At 34.9% G+C, this 24,343-nt stretch overlaps 1 protein-coding gene across 2 annotated transcripts; it reads left to right on the plus strand.

The window, feature by feature from the left end:
* LOC109848140 (probable ATP-dependent DNA helicase RecQ) lies at positions 4,546-24,343 on the plus strand. 2 transcript variants are annotated; one of them, XM_020417493.1, is made up of 20 exons: positions 4,546-4,686; positions 4,781-4,893; positions 6,620-6,695; positions 6,771-6,913; positions 9,890-9,976; positions 11,744-11,827; positions 13,821-14,028; positions 14,948-15,033; positions 15,237-15,468; positions 15,642-15,762; positions 16,018-16,154; positions 17,249-17,357; positions 18,769-18,811; positions 18,974-19,145; positions 20,560-20,630; positions 20,716-20,809; positions 21,045-21,257; positions 21,356-21,550; positions 23,045-23,437; positions 23,830-24,343. In XM_020417493.1, the coding sequence occupies exons 1-20, from the start codon at positions 4,669-4,671 to the stop codon at positions 23,953-23,955; spliced, it is 2,721 nt and encodes a 906-aa protein (XP_020273082.1). In that variant the 5' UTR covers positions 4,546-4,668; the 3' UTR covers positions 23,956-24,343. The 2 variants fall into 2 exon arrangements, with proteins under 2 accessions (XP_020273082.1, XP_020273084.1); XM_020417495.1 differs by lacking the exon at positions 4,546-4,686 and adding an exon at positions 5,569-5,598 and having other exon boundaries at positions 4,824-4,893.

Genomic DNA, 24,343 nt, shown 5'->3' on the forward strand with positions numbered 1-24,343 from the left:
AGGCCGAGACAAAACTTGGTTTTTCCCAAGTCTTTCATTTCAAACTCCGTCGTTAGGCATGAGCTAGCTTCTGTAAGCTCCTTGTGCATTCCAATAACATTTATATCATCAATATAGACTGATATAATACAAAAGCTGTCACCGGGGTAAGCTGACATATATATATAGACTGCATTGAAGCCCATGTAAGCTGACATGGGCCATAGGTACTAAATTAATATAAGCTGACATATATATATAGACTGCATTGAAGATCACATGTAAGCTGACATATATATATCAATATAGACTGCATTGAAGCCCATGTAAGCTGACATCATTATTTACATATCTCCTCTTCAGAAGGAACTTGCTCAGTCAGTTATACCACATTCTACCCGACTGTTTCAAGTCGTATAACGACCTTTATAATTTAATGCTATACATGTTGCGATTCTTGTTTTCTCTTAATTCAGGAATTTTAAGTCCATCAGGGACTTTCATATAAAAATATTAGCGTCTAATGACTCATATTAAAATGTGGTCATGACGTACATATACTGCATATATAAATTCATAGTTTCTGCCATATGTATTAACTTGCGGAACGTAATACAATCACTAATAGGAGAATATTTTACATCTAAATCGATGTCGGGTCTCTGCGTGAACCCATTGAGCTATGAATCTCGCTTTATATCTCACCACCTTACAAATTTATTTATTTTTCTTACGAAGACCCATATATATCCTGCTGGGATATATGAACTACAAGTTCAAAATACTTTAGCGAGTTCAGCTCAGCCTCAATTGCCACTTTCCATCTCACCTAGTCTGAATGCTTCAAGCACTCTACTACCGACTTAGGTTCTGGATCCAGATTATTTTCTGAGATAGTAAGAGCAGCTGTAGAGGCAACTATGTTGTCGACAACTTTTATATTTATATTATATATTTCTCCTTTTTCACAAATTCTTGGCAACTTTAATTCTTATTTTATGTTAACCAAATCCTTGTCATTTCCCTTAACAATTGGATTTGGCCGTTCTGCATCTCCAATATTATGACTATCAAGTGCACGTGCAATTTACTGGAGATTCCATCTTCAGGATGAACCTCTTCTAGAGGTTATGAGAGTGACTGTCTTTCTATATATATAATTTAGTTTGCCGCAAACTTTTATCTTTTACAGTAACATGTTTTATATGCTTCTGGCACAATATGCTTCTGCCATACCAAATCATCAATGATATATTCAACATGAATATGAGGCTTAGTCACTCTTTTCTTGGCAGATTATCATGTGAACTTCTGGTTCAGTTTGACTAGTACGTGGATATAAATATTGAAGATCTTTTTCACCAATGGAATTTCTTGACATTATTTTGTATTTTGGGCACTAATCTCCCCCTAATGTCGAGAATTGATCTTCAATGAAAATGCAGTCAGCGTACCAAATTATAAATTGATCCCCTAACATGGGCCATAGGTACTAAATTATTGACGGAGTTTCATAAATAATGTATGTACCTTCAACGAGGTCCCATAGATGTACGCTATGGTGGTGATATAGAAACATGGACTGCAAATAAAGAACACGCAGATGGAAAATGTTTTGCTTCTTTACCACGTATTAGATAAAGGGGGAAAAATTATGATATGTAGTTGGTCGGATTTGGTTTGAATGCCCCATTTAATTTAAGAAAATACGACAAATCATATTTTGCCCAAGATGACCCAATCGCTCATGTCAGAATTTAAAAGAATTTGGGTCCCTAAATCTCAAACTTATCGCAACATGGTGTATTTTAGGTCAGACAAATTCTAAAATATACACATATAAATAAAAATCACATAGGTTCACAAGAGTTTAAAGCAAAATCAAGATAAATTAAAATTGTCTGACAAATGTATATAATCCAAATATAGAAAAACCAAATAGTTTACCTTGACCACCTCAATAAGATCTACTACCTCCCCCTCGTTCGAGCTTATGAATATTAATTTGAATTATGACATGTGCTTCAGGCACCATGACTGAACCAATTAAACTTGCATTATGGTTTCTCACAACAGCTGATTGTGTTTTTAACAACTACTAATGCAAGGATTAGTACATAATGCTTAATATAATTTTTAGTTGTACTATTGTAAGAGTACAAGGTTACTTGTTGAGTTGTATTCAGTCGATGGTTTAAAATCCAAAAATGGCTACAAGATAAGATCTCCTACTATGTTCATAGCCTCCCTCTTGTCCACGCGTATAAGTAATTTTCTGAATTGTAGCATGTGCTACAAACACAACTCGTAATCCAACTAGCCTGACATTGTGATTTCTAATCATCAATTGATTATGCTTCTCTACGACTACTAATCAATTCAGAATGCTAAGTGCAATTCTTGGTCATGTACTGCTGCTGGAGTACAATATTATTTGCGTGGAATAGGGAAAAGAATTTTTCGATCAATTTTATCACTGTCTGTAATGTTCTGCTTACAGAGTTTCAGCTGTTAGATAATTTGGTACAGAGCTGAATCATATTTAGTCATGTATTTGAAATTCAAAAAGTTCTGATTCAGTCTGCCAGTTGCGTTTGAGGGAAGATTATTAGTTTCCATAGATCAAAGCGATCCTTCAGGGATTGCCTAGAAAAGTGAATACTTTTTCACTGAGGTATTAATTTTTCACGTCTTAATTGATAGAGAGAAAATTTAAAGTGTTTGCCTTCTGGGCAAAGATACTTAAAGAATCAAGAGATATAATTGTGCAAAAATCACAGGTGTGTCCAGTAAAAAATGAACGTTCGATGCCAAAGACAAGTAATAATTACTATAATATATCACATTGCACTAATCATGGGGATGAAAGATTAGTGCATGAGAAATTAAAAATATTCACATTTTAATAAGATCACACATAATCACAAAAATCATCAAGTTCCTTTTTCTAAAAATCTTCATAAATGTTATCTTTCAAATGTTTGCTTCTGGCAAACTAGTCTGATATTAAAATTCACACAAAATTTTAAATGCTCGGACGATCAATGACCATCACAAACTCAAGCAAAATAGAATATTTAAAGCAAAAGCATCAAATTGATATATTATGACAATTTTTCATGATTGATGCTCTGTATCTACTTCTGCATATAATCATTTGTCTTTTGGTAAAAGTTCACTTTCTTTGTAAAGCTAACATACACAATTAATGATCTATATAGTAAAACATTATATCAATACCACATGTCTGTGACAGAGGAGATACATATCATATGATTTATATACAGACTCATGGATTCATCAAAATAATAAAAAAACTTATTGGTGGCAACTAGCTGTGAGCATGTGTGTATTTTTCTTTAATGATATTTAATTAAAATCAAAATTTAGACTCCTAAATTAATGACTTTATGCTGCAATTTATCCTCTAATTTTTTTTAACAACATCTCTCATACAGTTGTCCTCTATACTCTTAGCTATAGAAGCTTTTTATAATTGAAAATCAAATCTCTTTATGCAGTGGACTCCATGTATGACATCATTTATCTAAATTGTATTAAAAAAACTATATAACTATGAGGGCCACCTAGATAAACCAGTTACTATATGGATCTTTCATATGAGATGATCAGTTAAACACACACTCCCTCTCATCGAATGTGTTTTAACATGCTAAGTTTAGCCTTAATATCCTATATGTTTTGTCCTATATATTACACAAGTACTAGATATCAAACAATGAGTTTATTATTCTCGTTATTTATCAATCTTGATACTATATATTTGCACATACATAAAAGATTACACAAGATTACAGTTCATTTCCTCGACTAGTTATTTCATGTAGACTAATCTGCATGTGATGAAATATCTGCCTTAATACTATTGTTATGCCTAGTACCAAAGAGGGGGGAAACTAATTAGTAAATAATGACCAGATACTATATGTGCAAAGGGTATTAGGAACTTATCAGGAACTAATCTCAACTCAGATATGCTTGATGCCCATTCTTGCTATGATTTCTTTTGTAATATATGAAAATGAAAACAAATCAGGCTAACCTGATTCACCGCAGGAACAATTTTGGCAAACTGAAGCAGCTCCTCAATTTGCTGAACACTGAAATTGCTTACGCCAAACGGACGATTACGAACCAGCTAGCTAGAGCTTTCGTGCTGATAACGTGTTGTAATCTCGTTGTTGTATCTACATACATCACATATCAAAGGTAAGAATCGAACATGAAATGTAAAAATAAATAAACAAGAGAAGAGATAGGGAGAAAGTGATCATCTCATTTTATTCATCTTCATTTCTCCTCAATACATTTTGTCTTCCATGGATTATATTATATAGATGTGGAAGAGAATACTAAAAGTCACAAGTAGGTGAAGAGTCTTCTTCTAGTAATGTCCACATTCATTGTATTTATATTTACAACAATATCAACCAGACCTGAGCGTAAAAAAAATATTAGTATGCTAATTTGGCCCGTAAATTCACAGAGGGGTAATTCTGCCAAAGATCACCAGAGAAAAGGCGGGAAAACTCCGACCTTGGCGCCTGGCCCTCTCGTCGCCCATTTCAAGGCCCAAACCCTTCACATCCGTCTCCCCCCCTCTCTTCGCTCTCCCTAGCTCTTCGCGAGAGGAGGAAAAAAAAAGGAAAAAAAGATAGAAAGAAAACAATGGAACAAGTGTTGAAGGTGAAATCGAAGCAAAACGAAAACCCTAGAACCCAAAATTTGTTTCTTTTTCCACTCCGCTCATTATTAATCTTTGTTCTTCTGTGTGATCCAGACATATTTTGGGTTCTCCCAGTTCCGACCGTACCAGAAAGAAATCATCGATCAAGTACTAAACGGGAGGGATTCTTTAGTGGTCATGGCCACTGGAAGCGGAAAATCTTTATGGTACGATTCCAAAACCCTATCTTTGTCGTCCCCTTTTCTGGATATTGATCATCTCTGGTGTTCAGTACAGTTTAAAAGCCCCAGTCCTTAAAAAAAAGGATTTTTATACAAAGCATGTATTTGGGTCCAGTTATATGCGCCCGAATTTGAGAATGCCCCTGTCAATTGGATTCACTGATGTTCATTGTGCCCAAATTTGAGAATGCCCTGTTAATTGGATTCAGTGATGTTCATTACCAATTCATATATACATTTGAAAGGAAGGAATTGGCTACCATTTGTTAGGCGAAAGAGTAAAAATGTGAGTGGTTGTTATTTGTGGAGTACATGGTGGATATGCTCAAGAGAAGGAATGAATGAGAAAAATTTCTTCTGAACATGCAAAATGTTCGTACGGGTTTCAGCAAGCTGTACATATAGTAGGTAAATGTTTGCTATTAGATAGCTGAAATTGTATAAGAGGAAGAGATGAAGATTGTGGACCATTTGCTATAGGAAGAGCACACTGGTCGTGGTTTGTCGAACCTGCTGGAACTCCATATCTTAGAAGTGTGATGATTTTTTTCCCTTTACTAAAAGCTCTTATACTTTGCACATTTCGTTTCTTCTAAGTTCCTATAATGATGCCTTCAACACAGACTTGATCTTGATGGGATCTACATTTTGCTTTTGCAGAATTCGAGCTAAAAGTCCTGGAAGCAGGATGTTAGTCTCCAATGCCCAAAATCTTTTCAGATCTTTAAATCCATTCCATAATCAATGTCTTTGTGTGTTATATTTAATTATTCAGACCAATAGTATTGAATGCAAATATTTTCTTTAAACTCTCATTCTTCTCGTCACACATAACTAGGTGTTTCCCCTTTTAACTGTCACCAATAAGAGAGCTTGTTTCAACTTGGTGTCAAGGTAACATGTATAGATGGGTTTTAGAGGTAGTGGGACAAGTCAAATGAGATTTCTGCTGCACTTCAACGCATACGCTTGGTGGAAGACGGAGAAGGCGTGCTTGCGCTGGGTTCGTGGGAGCCATCAGTGGCTGTCTTGACAGAGCTGAAGCTATATCCCTAACTGAAAAAGTGGATTGATTTGCTTCATACATTAGTTAAAGTTTTTACTCAGTTGGAGGGTTGTTTTCCTTGCTAGGCTTGTTAGAACCGACTGTCAATAAGACAAAAAACTGTAGGTTTATGTAAATAGTTCCCGGCTGCATTCTGAAACTGTTACAAAAAAACCCGATCATTTTTCCCACTTATATCAAACCTAGTTTGATTTCTTATTCTTTAAAGATCTTGGATAATCAACAGCTTTAGTTTGTCATTTTGCTAGATCATTTTGCTATATGAAACCTAGATCATTTTGCTAAGCGAGCTGTCCGCTCACAAACACAAGAACACACACCCACACATGTGACAATTAGTGGGCCTAAACACTATTGACATTAGTGGTAGCTCATTTTGCAAAACGAGCTGTCATCTCATATACATTTTTTCCATAGACACAAACACATATACATAACTTATTTAATTTTGTGCCTTATCATTTTAGTTATTTTTTTGTGTTTTCTTTCTTTCTTTCTTTCTTTCTGTACACACACACACAACCAATTTAATTATGTGTATTATCATTTTAGTTATTTTTTTTGTGTTTTCTTCCTTCCTTTCTTTTTTTCCCCTGATGATATGAGTGATATTGTTCTTATTTTTGACTTTTGTATCTTTTCTAGTTACCAGATTCCTCCACTGGTTAGAAAAAAGACTGCTGTTGTGATAAGCCCTCTTCTAGCATTGATGCAAGATCAGGTAATTTCTGGTCTTGCCTATACATCTTATTTACAGATACGTAGTAGATTCAACTGAGATTATTAACTTACACAGGTCATGAGTTTAAAGCAACGTGGTATAAAAGCTGAGTATTTAGGAAGTACTCAAATGGACAAAGGTATTTACTCTGAAGCTGAGAAAGGTACCTTTCATTTGCTATACATGACCCCGGAGAAAGCTTGCTCACTTCCTCATAGGTGAGAAACTCTGTTTATCATCTCTTTGAAGATCCTGCATTTTATTTTAATCTTCATGGCAATTGCCGGTCCCATGTAATTATCCATCAGTTTTTAATGCAAGCGTACCCCTGTCTGGAAGAAACAATGTGAGTGCAATGGTACATGAATATCTGGAATATCTTGTTGTTCAACCAGGGATTTATATCATCGAAAATTGTGTACTTGTAACCAGGAAGTTGCGGAGTTCTTACTAGGGCTTTTGTGTGTACTGGTTGTTGCATGGAGGATAAGGTTGGTTAATATAGGTTATGGAGGAAGGTTGGTTAAGACATGTACCTTCATGTGATAATGTGCATTATGAAGTTATGTGGATGTCATATAGACTATATATTCTTAACTCTCAAGCTTATCATTACCATCAAAGTTTAACAATTATTTAGTTCAAGAAAGATTTTTCAAGTCACATCGTATCTTGCAAGATTCCTCAGAAAATTTCATTATCAAATGTTCTTGATACGGCCTCTCCCATTTGCTTGTCTTAGGAGCTGGTGAGCAAAACAAAGACCGAAACCATGCTGCTGCCGTAGCTTGATTCTTCACTGTGACCTCAACTGCCAGCTGTTGATTTCAGTTGGGAATCATGTCAGTCCTTATTTGGTTTCTATCACTGTCAGAGTGTCAGCCTATGTTACCTGGGTACTTCTAATTTGAAGCCGTACCCGTACCCGACATGTTCCAGTACCCGTACCCAAACTCCTTGGACAATCGTTGCATATATGCATGCATTTATTTGGGCATGTACTCAACTATATAATACATGTTTTAATTTAAAACGCTTGTCATATATTTTTCGAACATGTGTCCTACACTTTACATCCGCTGCTTTAAACTTGTTGGACATAGGTCAGGTTCTAGGTTATGATTTTGAAGGATCATTTGGATTTCTGGTCCAAAAACTCATGTTTTTCCAATTTATAATCCACATAATAAAAGAAACATAAAAATGTTAATCATCCTTGTTCTCATATAAATTATTAGTTCGAATATATAATATATGTGTATATCAATATTTTTTTTAGCCGTGTCCCCGCATCATACCTTTTGCAAATTTGTTGTGTCCCGTACCTGTACCCATACCTATGCAGCATAGCTGTCAGGCCTCTGCAGAAGTTTGTGCTTAGAAACTTGTAGCAATCCATGCACAAAGCATCTATATTGCTTAGACTTATAATATAGCAGTAGCAACTTCCAAATACCCCATCCTTCTTGTCCATTACTATTCAATCGATTCTAGATTCTAAAGGTTACCAGTAGCAACTTCCAAATACCACATCGTTCTTGTCCATTACTATTCAATTGATTCTAGATTCTAAAGGTCTGTAGCACATAACACAACATAAGCTCTTTTGCAGTCCAAGGAACGATGGGTGACCTTCTACATGTCACTACATCTTTCTGACATGTAGTAAAATTTACCCTCAACATTTCACTTCCTTCTCAGTGATGGATGGGCACTTATCATTTATTTATATAGCCTACAGCAACTGAATCTGTCAACAAGCAAGGCCAATCTATTTTTTGCAGAAAACTTCAAGTCGGAGTATGCATTTGTCTCCATTTTCAAGCCATCCACACGAGAGTCTCTATTTTTATCCAAATTCGGGCCATCAACTTGATGTGAAGAATCTCGTTTTAACTGAAAAGCTGCATAAAAAAGTTGTATTTCTTTTGTGCTTTCCCCCCGTTTAAATGCAATAGCTAAATGTACAAATTGGAAAACCCGGGGAAATCTTTGTATGTGTTTTCTAAAGCAGTCTCATTTTTATGTAACTTCACTCTAAATCATGCAAATTGAACTCTCTGTTTCAAATAGAAATTATCCCTATTCACTACTCTTTCGTGATAGCAGAGTTAAAGCCATAGTGACAACCATAGCAATGTTTTATAAGCAACGGTGCATATGTGTCCTAAGATAGGTCTGATCATGCATCTAAAACATACATTTATAGGAATAAAGTGTTACTAGCTTTAACTATGATGGAAAAATGTTTAACTTATATGCCTTTTTTAATCCAATAGATTGCCTGTGACTTAGTCTGTGATTATCCTTACGTTTTTTCCCCTCGTAGAAGAGACTTCAAGTGATTGACTTCCTGAATATAGCCTATAAATCAACCAAAACAGGAATCCTTGTGATTGATGCATATGTTTGTGAGAGTTTTTTCTGGGTGCTCTAGCACAATGATTTTTCTGCTTTTTTGTTGTTAACTTGAGAGATGAAAGCTTGAATGTGAAGGGTCATAGTGCACAGGCTCTTTAGTTAGATAAAGCTTGAATGTGATCTATGACTAAGGTACTGAAAAAGCAGCAGGGCTGATGCCTGGTCCATGTGGGAGGAAGAGAGCTGTGTATGTTTTGCCTGTGATTGCGGGAATCAAGGGGATGCAGACTAGAAAGCTGTCCGGAGAAGGAATATAGAAATATTACTGGGATATGGGAGTTATGGACCTGCGCCTGGAAGTGGGATCATGTTGAAATAGTTATGTCTAACATGATCATGTTTGTAGAGAGTTATTTGGGATAGTTTAGCATTTCACGTTTTGGGGTGGCGGTGGGAGTGGGTGGAGATTTTATGGGTTGGTGTCGGTGGGTAATGTGCTTCAGTGTAATGAATGATTGTGTGTCATAAGCTTGATCACTATCTTATTGGATTTCAAGTTATTATATTGTTCCATATGAAAAACTGTTACGCTAATGTGTGATGGTCTAGCTTTGCTTTATTGAGGTTAACTTTTGCTAATGGTTGTGTAAACCACTAAACCGATTCTATTCATATGAATTATTAATTTGAAGATTAAATCATCATTTAGGTGAATGAAAAGCATATCATATGGCCAGAAAGGAATACTTCTAACACTTTAATTATTAATCCCTCTCTTCATTTTATTTTCTTAAATTATTTCTATCAAATGATTTATTCTTTATCCTCTGTAGGTTTTGGACTAACTTGTTGGATGTTGGCATTTGTCTCTTGGCTGTTGATGAAGCACATTGCATATCAGAGTGGGGACATGATTTCAGGTTGTTCATTTTATTTGATTTTTTTTGGGTCCTAAATGTTCTGTAATTCTTCTGTATAATGATTGTATATTTGTATATGGCCATACTCTTTCAGTCTCTATTTGGTTTCCTATCGACATCAAATAATCCTCAGCTACAGGTGTCAGCTTTGCTTTCAGTATATATCAATCCGACAAGTTATTGAAATCCTAATATTATTAATTGAAAGCATGTGCGAGACTTGTGATAACTTTGTTGTTGGTTTAGTGCTCATCTTGGCTTTGCTATAAATGTCCAATCCCCTTATATATTTTAAAGTGAGGGCCGTGACGCTCATCAGTATTGCAGTTGCTCTTTTCAAGCTTGCTATCACCCCTTCCAGATATTTTGATAGGATTGTTCATCTATGTGGTTTAGATGATAGATGTAAACAACTTTGGAGGTCAAAACAAATTAGTTTTCTTCTCACATAACTGCACATGAAATAAGACCTTACACCTTGATCTGTTATGAACTGAGTTATGATAGAAATGGACACATATTTAGCTTATTATATAGAGATGTAGTTGCATAATAAAATATTTAAAATTTTGGTTTTGCTCATGTGTTCCATAGAGGATCCGATGGTTATAAAGGGGTCCCCACACTTCGTTTCAATTTTCTATGTTAATCTCACAAAGTTGGACTCCAAATATCACTCAAGCATGCACATGACTTAAATCCAGCCTTCAATTAATTTACATATGGGCCCTGCTCCTTTTCAAGGTGAAGCTTGCTCAGTTTGGTCTATATGTGAATCTCTGCTTTCATTAAAACATGCACCCTCTTTTTTCCTTTATGTTATGTGCATGGCCTTTTATTTCCCATAAAGGTGAGGACGACAGTTGGCAGACAAGACAAAGCTACATCATATATTCTTGTGCAGTTATATTAGTAGACATAATCATGACTAGAGCTCATTTATTGCAAGGTCTGAAATACATTCCACCAGAAAAAAATATAATCAGACAAAAACAAAAACTTTCTAATAAGTAGTTTCTAAAATGATTCCTAAATCAATTGACATCCATAGCTAATAATTTATCTTTTAAGGACAAGGCTACAATAAAATTTGACTACATCAAATTCTAATGTTAAAGAAATTCAATCATCAGTTTTCTTTGTTCATCTGTTCATCTGTGATTTTCCAAGAGAAAGTCATCACACATCATAAATTTTTTCATCCTAATTCATCTAGTCTATTCTTGGATCACTCAAGCAGTGCAGTCACCTGAAATATGTTATTGAACAAATGTAGTGTGGCTTTACTTTTCTATGTGAAGCTTTTGTAGTTGATCAATGCGAAAAATTCCTTTATATTAAATTATTCTTGCTTAAGTCAGATCACTGTTTGATGTGATCAGGGTTTTATGCCTGAATATAATTAAAGATGTTATTATATATTAAATTAGAAGATAACTGTTCTTTACTTGCGATTTTCATTTGGATTGCTCTTTGTTTTACGAGAGTAGAATCTGGTTTAGTGTGTACTTACCCTAAATTTCTCCCTTCCATTTTGGTTCATCTTTTTGCATTTTAAATTTTCTTCCAAAATTTTTTTTGGGATAAAATGATTTGATTTGTGTTCATTAGTTGCATAAGGTATGCATCCATGCTCTTATAGATTATTTTCCTAATTATACGATTAGTTTCATGATTTTTGGCACGCCCTTTTTTGATTTTGCTTTGGTAATTCCTCCATATATCATCAGTGATGATCACTTCCCATTTTTTTCTGTTATTTTGCAGGAAAGAATACAAGAAGTTGCACATGCTACGTAATATTCTTCCAGATGTACCATTTATTGCTTTAACTGCCACTGCCACTGGGAAGTATGCACTGTCATCCTTCACGGACACATGTGTCACCTGTTCTCTTTATGTACTATATCAGAGTTTCTATGTCTTAGAAGTCCCGTTTAGTGTATATGCAGGTTGTAAATTTTGGTTTGGTTGGGTGTAGTGTCTATTAGTCTTTTAGTTTTTATAGTGTTCTGGTTCTGTGTCCTTGATCATAGTCTTCACCCTCTGTTTATGTATGTGCATATGCGTTGTGTATGTACTGTCACGTCCTGCTTGCGTTAGTTGAGAACTCCCGCCCTCCCTCCCTCCCATGCTACTATTTTATTGACCTGCAGCAGGTCAACTTGATCATTGAATTGCTTTAACACCATTTTAGTGTCGATATATGTTTACGTACATGTGTACACGTAGACATACACATACACATACACATTACACGCTATATTCAGTACTTCATGGGCTTATCTTATTATCCTGCTACTTATTTTATTGACCTGCAGAAGATCAACTTGACCGTTGACTTTTTAGCGCTTTTTAGCCTTCAGCCCGTTTTAATGACCACATATATCACATGCTATATTCAGTACTTCATGGGCTTACCAATGTTATTTTTAACCCTCAACAAAACCCTCAAAAGTATTATGTATCATAGATGTAATATAAAGACCATTCCAGTGACGAGATATAGCGTATTCGTTGCGAAATGCATTTTCTTTCTGTAGTTCTTGCAGATATGTCTGAAATGATTTATACTGTTTCTTTTTTTGTTAAATCTCCCAGGAGCTTCTTAGATCTAAATCCAAGAATTAATTTGGGCCCTTCAAGGATAAACAAGTAAATGCTTCAGCATTGTGCTTAAGACAAACACAAGGCATGTTGGTCTAGTTCATTGATGCCTGTAAAGCGTGCAAGCATCAATGAGCTAAATTAAGTGCTTCAAGTACACTTAAATTTATCCTCTTCTTATAAAAATATGATCATCAATCAACAATTCATGGTTTATGAAGAATTAGGACATAAGTATTAGATGCTGTATTAAGTAGCAATTAGCAGAAAAAATCCCACTGTTTCCATGTTCTGAGAATTCAAAGTAGGCAAACACTTCCATAGTTCTACTTATTCTTCTCCCTTTTAATATAAATGATTAAACCTTTTTTGGTACATTTTTATTGTAGAATGTGGTAGCTTACTCTATTTTTTTTTACCTACAAAAGCTTTTCATCTCAACATTTTTTAGGACGCTATAATGAGTAATTATGTATAAACTTCCAATTTGTGTTTAGCAATTTAAGCATGAATGTGAAACTTGTGGCTTCTATCTATGTTTTTAATGAGATTAATTATGACTTGTTTAGGACTATTTGTTAGGACTTGAAAACATTATACAGTGTGCTCAAACACTAAAGGTCTAAAAAATAGTAAGATATAGTCAAAGCCTAACTTCTACAATGTTAAGAGTAATCTATTTTCAGCTGGTGAATTTAGCAGTGAAGATCTTCACAGTTATCTGAAACGGTAGAAAATCTGGTATTTCATCCAACTATTTGTCTAATAACAGGTTTCTTTTAAATAGGCTTTTATGAGGCTTAATGTCATCCTACAATAAACATATGATTCTGTTATTGCTCTTTAACTACGAACATATAAGACTTATTGTTTAACTATGTATACGTTGACGAATTTTCAAACCGATCTAATGGAGATTGCATGCTGATAATTAACTTTCAGCTTATTGTTTGTTGATATGTTACATACCTATACGTTTTCGCAAGTATAATTGCAAATCCTGGTTTAGAACTGATCTGTTTGTTAAATTTTAGCGGTATACATTTTACTAACAGAGTTCTGGTTTAACTTTAGTTTACACATGAAAGTTGAAACAATTCTGCTATTTTAACAAATGACAGTGATTTTTTCAATTTTATTTTTTATTCAATGCTGTTAATCACTGCATACACTTTTCACATATTCTTAAATAGTATTATTAAAGCTCTCTCTTTTAAGTTGGTATATGTTTTCGTAGGGTACAGAGAGATATTGTTCACTCCTTGCAGATGAGTGACCCTTACATTGCGATCGGCTCATTTGATCGCCAGAATCTATTTTATGGTGTCAAGATTTTGAGTCGATCAACATCATTCGTAGATGAGCTTGTAACTGAAGTCTCAAAATACAGTAACAATGGTGGGTCAACTATCATATATTGTACCACTATTAAAGACTCTGAACAGGCAAGTTCACTGTTACCATTATCCTTTTCATGTTTACAGATTGTCCTTGTTGTGCTTTCTGATGCTTAAGATGAGAATCTTTACTTATCTTACAACCCATATATTGCAGCATTATGCCACCTAGAATAAACATAGTACAAGCGTCACTCTCATCTTGCTCATCATCACATTCTGTACCAAACACATATAGCATTAAATTGTGATTTTAATTAGGAATTTTCTTTTGTTGGCAGCATTAATTATGATTTGAATTTATTGAGTGTAAGTCTTGATTTTAGCACTGCCAATGTTATGTTTAATATTTCATTTCATTGCATGCACAATACCTGGATAAAGAGGGTTGTCTTGGATAGCTTACAATGACCAGCATAAAACTTGGTTACATCTTAACAAATCAAATCCTAAATAACACTTGAATTTGAGTCAATAAAGAGGATGAATGTAGCAAACTCCTAAGTTTGATCTCAAAGGTTTGTTGCACAAAACATGTGTTTTTGTTCTCAATTTTTGCATCTATCCATGTCCAGGTAATGCTTGTTTAATTTTTTAATCTATATAAGAAAATTGTTTATTTACAGAAACCAAATCTGGTTTCTGCTTGTTTTCTTTCTTTGGATTTCTTGTAATATTGCATTTATTTCTGTATTATATTAGTATTCTATCTGCTTGGTGACCTCGATTGTGATTTTGCATAAATATACAGAAGAGATCTTATTTTCTAGTAAGAAAGATAGTACTCAGTTCGGATTCGACAAAATTTAGCTTGCATGTCATGTTTTAGGAAATAGTCATGCACTTCTGTGATGTCACATTGCATTTTAAAATTTTACCCGCATTGTTACTGAAGAGGATTAAGGGTTTGACATGAATTCTTTTGTAAACAGCTTAAACATAAGATGCTTGTGTGTTTATATGCCAGATCTGCGACTCACTGAAAGATGCTGGAATTAAGACTGGAATTTATCACGGTCAAATGGGAGCTAAAGCTCGTGAACAGTCCCACAAGTATCCTTCTCATACATTCTTCTTATATATTACCAAAAAGTGCTCTTAGCTTTTGTTGCGGCATTTATGGAAGTCTTTTATGAGAAAGCATCTGCCAATGTGCTCCAAAATTATGTACTATGGCACATGCAGAAAATGTTATCTGTTCTGCAAAGTAGTTAAATTGCAATCATTTATGACTAAGCTGCCTATTATGCTTGCAGATCTTTCATCAGAGATGAGCTTCAGGTTATGGTTGCCACTATTGCTTTTGGTATGGGTATTGACAAGCCAAATATCAGGTGTGTGATACACTATGGTTGCCCCAAAAGTCTAGAATCATATTATCAGGAAAGTGGACGTTGCGGTAGGGATGGTTTAGCTTCAATCTGCTGGTTGTATTACTCAAGAAGCGATTTTGGCAAAGCTGACTTTTACTGTTCAGAAGCACAATCGGTATGTGCTTTGTTGAGGCTGTGGCTCATATCTAGGGCTCCATGTTGAAATTTACCAAAAGATTTCTCGTAGCTATCTACTTTGAATACAGTAATTTTTGTGCTTTCTAATCTTATTTATATCCTCTGACTACCCTTTTTTCCAACAAGAATTATTTTCATGATTGTTACTAGGAAAGTCAGAAGAAAGCTATTATTGATTCCTTCAGGGCTGCAGAAAAGTATTGCTTGCTGGCTACTTGTCGCAGAAAGTTCTTGTTACAGTATTTTGGAGAAGAAACCACCAATGCCTGTGGTAAAATTCTTGAACTTTGTTCTAGCTGTGAACCTGTGTTCTTTTATCTGGAGAAACACCTTAGTTTGTGTATTAATGAGATAGTTAAGAGGACATGTGATACTCATCATCATCATCATGAGCGTTTTCCTATAAATATTGATTGGTCATGGAGAATGTAGTTGAGACCCCAAAAGAATCACTATTTTGATTAGTAGTCTGAGTTTTGGTTCTATAAGCTTTTATTTATTCTTTAATGCTACTATTGGGTTTCAGGTAAGTGTGATAACTGCACAAGGTCTAAAAGTGAGAGGGACTTGTCAAGAGAAGCCTTGCTGTTATTGTCTTGCATACAATCCTGTGGAGATCGCTGGGGTCTCAATATGCCTGTGGACGTTCTTCGAGGATCTCGTGTAAGCAACTCACAGTATTCTTATCATGTTTCATGTTGTATGATTGTTTTCTTAGATTTCTACACTTAGAGCCCCATTTACGTCATACATTTTCCCGATTAGTCTCTTCTCTTCTCTCGCGGTTTCCGTCCTAAAGCTTTTCATACACTTTTACTGTATATACTTGTGCTATTTTTGGGAATCACTTTCCTCATACATGTAAAGTAAGCTTGTCTGATAAATGCAGAGTAAGCAGGAACTATAACTTGGCTTTAATTTGCACAAAGCCATTAGTTATATATTGATATGTATTGCTTAAAAACATTTGTATATATTGAGAGAAAGATAATTATATTCATTATATTTGGTCCCACTGAGCTAACATTTGCTAATGTAAATAAAGCTAGAGGGGAAGGGATCAAGCATCTTTTCTCTTTCTTTCTCTGATAATCTTAACATGGTACCAGAGCTACTGTATATTTCTTTCCATCTAATCTCCGCCATCCACTAAAAACTAACCCTAACCCTAACCTAAACGTTAACACTTACTTACCTTCTGAAACATCAATAAACATATAAGTAAATATTACTATCCATTTGTACAGATCAATACATGCACATAACTTATGCACCCTATGCCTCCACAGAGTTCTTATTAGCACTTTCCTATTTTCTATATTTCCGAGTGCACAGATGGCTTGTGTGCATGTAATGGAAAACTATGGCTCTGTTACATTTTGCTCTGTTATCTATTACCATGCGTTTTAAGTCCTGCAAATGAGGTCTGCATAGTAAAGAGTACATTGAAATATGTTTCTTGCTGTTCTTTTGTGCTCAAGGTTTTAGCCATGGGATATAGACATGATATAATTGGAACCGTTTAATCTTTCTTTTGTTGTTGAGTTTTAACGCTGAAGACTAGAGACTGCTCATGAACAAAGTGCCTTTCTTCTGCACTTTTCTCCATCAACATAGGATTCCCATCTATTGCTTTCTCTTCAATGTTTGGCATATTTTTGCATCAACAATCTGAGCATCTCTGAGCGAATTCCAAACTTTTAAGTACGCTGTTTTTCCTCTTTCTACATGCCAATACACTCTTTTCCTCTTTTCAGTCAAAAAAGATACTGGATAATGATTTCGATAAGCTCTCGTTACATGGTCTTGGTAAAGGCTATTCATCCAACTGGTGGAAAGCCCTTGCTGGATTATTAATTGCTCATGGTAAGTTGCTAACTTAAAGGGAACTTATATTTCTGTTCGCTTTTTTCATAGAAATAATTCTTTATCCTTCTTTATAAGGAAAACACACCCACTCCCAAACATGTTTCTAGTATTTCTGTTTGTCTTTAACTGGTTGCTTTTGTGATGATCTATGCTGTTATAAATTCATTTTTTAATCTAGGGTTTTGTATAGCTGATGATGCGAATTTCTTTGTTAGTATCAGTTTCCATCTCCAGTGTTCAATTATTTCTTGCCTTAGATGAGTAATTTTTGAACCTATGTACATAAGAATTGTTATTGTGTTTATTTCTGAGACCAGAGTGTCCAGCATATCATCTTTCTTGCCGAATCTCATTGATATTATGTTTTTTGATGATATAGATTATTAGCATGTTGATTCTGCTTGTGATATAACCTCAATTACATCACGTCGGGTCATGAAGAGCAGTTTGTTTAATGGAACGCATACCATGAGACATTAAATGCTAGAGCAAATTCTCTTGCAAACCAGTGTTAGAAGGAAAACGTTAATCATGTTAGAAAGACCAGAACCAGCTTACAACTGGTTGCTTAAATATTCTCTTATAAACTCATGATGACAGTAGTAATGTTTCTTTACTGTTATGTTACCAAAATCTATAAGGTATTAGCTAGGATCAAAATCTGATTCCAGCACCTGGAACCACCTCATTATGGATTATCCCATCTAAACTGGAGCATGCCATCCTGGTTTGTTGCCTGCTATGTTCATACATTTAGATGTTATGATTATATAATATAATTAATTTAAGCACTTTTTTGGAAACCACAATATGCAAAAATGTTTTATCAATTTGCAATTCCTCTCTCACTAATAATTCTGTTATTAATAGAGGGAACCCAGAGCCCTCATCTCCTAGATCTCTTTCTTGACTCATGGGGTTAAGGAGATAGCTAAAACAGTATAGTTATTGAATGTAAGAGCATCATCAGAAGCTACCTCAACATTATCTACGTTAGCAGAAGGGTGAAATATGTATCCCACTAATTAGAATGCTTTACGACACTCTGTATAGTGATTGGACGAGTGACAACCACTTCATTTCAGACTGTTGCAATGGATGATAACTTCATGTGTGCTCAACATGTAGACGGGGGGGGGGGGGGGGGGCTGTGGACCTGAAGTTTTAGACATAGCCAACAAACAACCTCGTATTAGGTTTGACTGACATTGTGAAGCATTAGTATTCAAACAGGAAGCTGCGGTAAATTATATGAGATATCCAACTAATATGAGGCATCCAATTATAACTTTTGTTGGAGACTTTTATCCATGGAAGCCAATTTTTTTTTAAATGTTGTGATCCCATAATAATAATCATAACTGTAAGAAAAAACTATGACCCTTACTAGTATGATTATCCTGTGCAGATTATCTGAAGGAGAATACCCAGGATATTTATAGAACTGTAAGGTACTTTCTTGTGGCACTTCCAATGTCCATCTGATGGTACTTTTCTTTCATCTTTTTAACATCATAAAATTCACAACATACTAAACATTCTCTACGAGTTGTATTTTGTTTACAAATTTTGAATGGACAAAAGACATAGATGTTTCTTTTAACTGTTTCCAGTGTTAGCCCAAATGGGAAGAAATTTCTCTCTTGTGCAAATTCTGTGCACCAATCTCCATTGGTTTTAGCTATAACAAGTGAGATGATTGATGAGGAAGAGCATGGTGGTCAACAGAAGAAAGTTGGAGACCTGAATAACTCAACTACTCTAGAATATGAAGATTTCTCTGAGGTAAGCTTCCTGTTTCTCAAGTTTATACATTATGAAATTATTTTTTACAATGTTTTCTTTGCTAGATTTCCATGTAATGGTTGTAAAAATGGAACATAATCTTCTTATTCGATGAAATTTTTGTTTGGGTATCAATCTTGAAATTGTATGTTCTATACAGAATCTTCTTTGATATTTATTCTGGACCTTTGTTTATTGGGAGATATGGCTGCAACAGAGGAAACTAGGGCTGTATTTAGATGCTATCTAAAAGGTGAGAAATGAGAACAATTATAATCTAAATTACATGAAAAGAAACTTATAAGAATTTGTATAGAATGCAGATTTTGAAGGATAAAACTTGTAGTATTATACTATTGCTTGAGGAATTTTACATGAATCAAACTACGAATGAGGCTGCAGGAGAGTGGTTGGAAACAAGGGTTGACATAAGCATCTGCAGGAAAATGTGAACTTTATACCCTGAAAAAAAAATCTACAATGATGTGAAATTGTTGGAGAATTTGGAGACACACATATATCTATTGTGATTTTGGAGCACTTCAACTTTATATTTAGGCTAAATGTTAAGAAAACATGACCTCCGGGATGTTGTTGGAAAATTGCAATCAATTGTCTTTTCTTTACTTACTACCTGCGAGTTTTATCTTTTTATGGATAACTATGATACAGCTGTTAATGATAGTTGAATATTAATATTTACCTTTTATTCATTGAGCGTGTCATGTGATATCTTGAGATATTCATAATATTATGTGTTTTCTATGACAAGTAGTTTATCACTACTTTTTGTTATTTTAAAAATATCTTTTTACTTTAAACTAATCCATACAATATATCATTCTGCAAAAGCATTTTTATCACTAAAAGGTCATTCTATTCACCGAACTGCTTTTTGACAGAGAGGTTATGGAAAATCCTTTGTAAGTTTATCTGCACTTATGTGAACAAAGGAAAGGTAAGCGAGCTTTTAGAAAACAACCCAAAGTTCATGATAGTCTCATGAAATTTGACATTATTAATTTACAAATAGTAACAGATTACAGGAGAAACAAGTATTGGAACAACGATCAATGCAAGCAATACCTCCTGACCCAATCTGGTTGGGAAGTTACTCCACATTATGGTCATTATCTATACATGTCATGTCAAACATGTGATGAGATAGAGCATAATTCCACGCCATTGTATGTGTTTCTGTGTGAATGTATGCATGCGCGCACAGACAGACACAGACAATATTTATTCTATTTGTGAACGTCAGTCAGGTCTCTCAGACTTTAGATTTATATGTATTTGCTGCTTATGGACTTTGCCTAGAGAAAATGCTGGTATTATCTGATGTCTGATTGTTAGTAATAGCCTGGTAAATCTGAACTCAGAATCTTACCTTATTATGTCTTCCTCTTTTTAGGCTGAGACAAAGCTTTATCGCATGCTTTTAGATTTCAGAATGAAACTTGCACAAGATAATGGAACTGCTCCGTAAGTTGTTGCTTAACTGTATTTGAATTTGGTTTCACTAGAAAGCCTTTCTTTCTAAAATTTTATTTTAAATGCCCTGTTTCAGATATGCTATATGTGGTGATGAAACTATTGTAAAGATAGCAAAGATTAGACCATCTACCAGAGCCAGGCTGGCGAACATTGATGGTGTCAACCAGGTTTATGACTTTTATGACACTATTTAGTTTTTACCTGTTTCTATCTACTTTTACAAAGATTATATATTAAAGCATCAAAAATTTTAAAAGTTTAATTTAGTCATTTGTGTTATGAGTTGAACATGATCTGCCTGAAGTTATAGTTTTGTCTGTCAAATCATATTTCACAGTAAGTGGACACAATTTTTTATGTATTATTCAGCTTGCCTTAGTCAATTTTTTTGGTTTAATGTAGCACTTTGTGTCTAAGTACGGTGGTAGTCTTCTTGAAAGTATTTGTCAAGCATCAGAAGAACTAAAGCTTCCCCTGGATGGAGAGGCACCAGTACTACAAGCTGCTAGTACAAGAAAAGTCCTTGCAACCTCTGAGCGAAAATTAGTTACTCCAGCGAAGTTAAATGCGTGGAAATTATGGCAGAATGAAGAAGTTTTAATCCCACAAATTGCAGTACGTTTTCAGTAATTTAAATCATGTGCGTGTGTAAGTCTTATATGCTACTTTTCACCTCTGTAGATTAACCTTTTCTTTTCTTTTCTACTTTTCAGAGTACATATGGTATAAAGGAGCAAACAGTCACCACATACATCCTTGAAGTTGCTCGGGATGGACATGAGGTGAACTGGGCTAGATTCTGCAACGAGATAGGGCTAACAAGTGAAGTAGCCTCACAAATTCGTTTTGCGGTTACAAAAGTTGGAAGGGACCGTTTAAAACCAATTAAAGAAGAATTGCCAGAAGCTGTAAGTTTTTAAATCTCAATATACTATAGATATCCATAGTCACAGATGGCAGCGGAAGGTGTTTAATTAGATCATGTTATAAATAAAATAATTCTACTTGATGTCATAATTAGATCATGTTATAAATAAAATAATTCTACTTAATGTCATCGTATGATAATAGTAAAAGCTTAAAATTGATTCTCCATTTGATAATCTGTTGCCAATGTAGTCTAGGCTTGATGAATTCTCCTCCTGATCCTATCGAGTTTGTCACGCCCCCAAATGTCCACCATAGCTTGAGTTGTGACAACGGAGACACATGCATGAACATCTGCCAACTGCCAAGCCTGTTCTGCACTTTCATTGCACAAAATAATACTTCATGAAAAAAAACTTTGTCAATATTTAGGAGTCTTATTGCCAAGTATGAAGATTGTAACAAGCAACAATCTAAAAAGATAATAAAAATTAAATATGTTAATCTTTCTAAGATAACTGTAAATCCTTTAGCAGCTCAATAACTTTACTGCTTCACCGATTAATCAAAGTGCATTCATTCATTATGATTTCTGACATTTATGCATTACATGTAAAACTCTGTTTTACTCTAAAGTGTCATTATTTTATGTGACAAGTTTTCATGGTCGACCCATCAATGCATTCCTTATTGACCTAATGCATCAGTGCAAGATCTCATCTTGTATCATGATATTCACAATAATGTTAAAACACACTACATGTATACTATTCTCATTAAACTCTCCCAATCTTAATTTCAGTGTTAAAACACACTACACGGATATGACAACTATTCTCATTAAATTTCAGTGTTAAAACACACTACACGGATATGACAACTATTCTCGTTATACTCTCCCAAACTTAATTTCAGTCGTGACTATCAAAGGAGCAATGATATTAAATATCTGGGCTCTCGCAATTTCATCTTAATGATGTCAGATATTTATACAATGCATCATATGGATCTTTGATATCTTATATCTCCTTAACTATCTCATAGTTAAGCAATAAATAAAGCCTTTTATAAAATGTATCTTATACAGTTTTATTATATTACTATAGTTGGACATAAAACCAACAGTATCTTCCATCTTGGCAGTCATATCCTTGTTTGTATGGCTATTTGACTGCTATTCTGGACCTCGTGTCTGATTTAAATCTTAGCATTGGTTTATCATCCAAGTGAATGTAAATTATTGGTCATGAATGCAGAATGGTTTAAGCATGTGATATATAAATAGGAACCCTGTTAGCATTAAAGCACAAAATCTACAACTTATTAGGGTTCTTCTAGCTATAGATCGAGATTAAAACTGTCACTCGTAGAACCCATCCACCCACCCAAACCAAAACACTTGAAGCACATTTATCTACCAAATCCACCAGAGTGCAAAATAAAGAGTAAAAAAAGGAATAAAACCAAATCCTGTGGCCTGCCTTTTGCACCCAGACCTTCTGATTTCCGTACATAATGGGAAAGTGCATTTGCAGGTTAGCTATGAACAAATCAAGACTTTATTGGCAATGGAAGACCTCAATGTATCAACAGAAGGCTTGGGTTGGAAAAGTAACTCATCAGACAGTGCTCCTGTTGAGATAGACTCATCGGCATGCACCAGAGGAGACAGAACACATGAACCAGGAAGTTGGAGATCCTTCACCGAAAAAAGAGCAGGGTCTCACTCTGAAACTAATGGCAGCCAGACACTAACACCGCCAAGTTGTGAAACTATTGCAGGAACAAAGCAACCACGTAATGACGAGTCTTTACTTGATGAGTGTCCTTCAGTGAAACATCACAAAGCCAATGAAGGAGAGAACTGTCTTGATGGATTAGAGGCAACAGAAAGCACTATACTAGAGTGGATTGCAGAACACGATGGGGTAAATATCTGGTTTCTAATCCGCAGTCATAATATTTAGATACCAGTCCCTCCTATCTTCAATAGTTCCCTATTAGTCCCTCAAATCTTTGAAATTGCTCATAAGTCCCTCATATCCTACGTGGTCTTGCAATTTGATCCATCAATGACCAATGTACCCCTCAGTTTATATTCCCCCCAAACATACTCTTGTTAAAAGAAACGTTACTTGGGTATATTGATCACTGAGGGACCAAATTGCAAGGCGCCTCGGGATTTGAGGGACGTATGAGAAGTTTCAAAGATTCAAGGGACTAATATGGAATTGTTGAAGATTTGAGAGACATATATCTAAATAACTCTAAAATTGCTTGCTGCTTTATGATGTTTTTATGAAAAAAAAAAACCCTGCAGGTTTTATTGTCTGAAATCACTGACCATTTTGGAGGATCAGAGAGAGAGTTTATTGTCAACCTCGTGGGATGTCTTGAAGGGAAATATGTTATATTTAAGAAGAACGATATGTACAGAGCTTTATAAATGTAGGAAGTAGAAAGAACAGAGCAACTCTGACCAGACTTCAGTGTATGTTATCGACAGCCTAGCAATAGAAGTTAGGATTATTGTGATATTGTTGAGCTCCATTTCATGAGCAAATGCCAGATCCTATCTCCAATTTATCATGCCTTTACAACCCCCTCGAGCTCCATTCTTAACTTCCTGTCGCTGATGGTTGAAAGGGACTATGAATTCCATGATTTCGGTTTTAGTTGTGGTTATACATAACTCAAAATTTTGAGGTAAAGCAAAGACATTGTTTGCATCAAACTCAATAGTTGTATCTTTGTTTAGTTATGGATGCAAAAGCTATGCATGTATACCTTTAATATTTTGTTTGGCGATCAATGAAATTGGATTTGGACCTTCA

The sequence above is a fragment of the Asparagus officinalis genome, chromosome 7 (genome assembly GCF_001876935.1).
Source record: "Asparagus officinalis chromosome 7, Aspof.V1, whole genome shotgun sequence".
Classification (NCBI taxonomy): Eukaryota; Viridiplantae; Streptophyta; class Magnoliopsida; order Asparagales; family Asparagaceae; genus Asparagus; species Asparagus officinalis.

Bases quoted from the DNA above. Each gene is read 5' to 3' on its own strand.
- LOC109848140 (XM_020417493.1), top strand. The intron at 21,551-23,044 runs GTAAGTTTTTAA...GTGCATTTGCAG, and splicing joins AAGAAGAATTGCCAGAAGCT to GTTAGCTATGAACAAATCAA. The intron at 23,438-23,829 runs GTAAATATCTGG...AAAACCCTGCAG, and splicing joins GGATTGCAGAACACGATGGG to GTTTTATTGTCTGAAATCAC.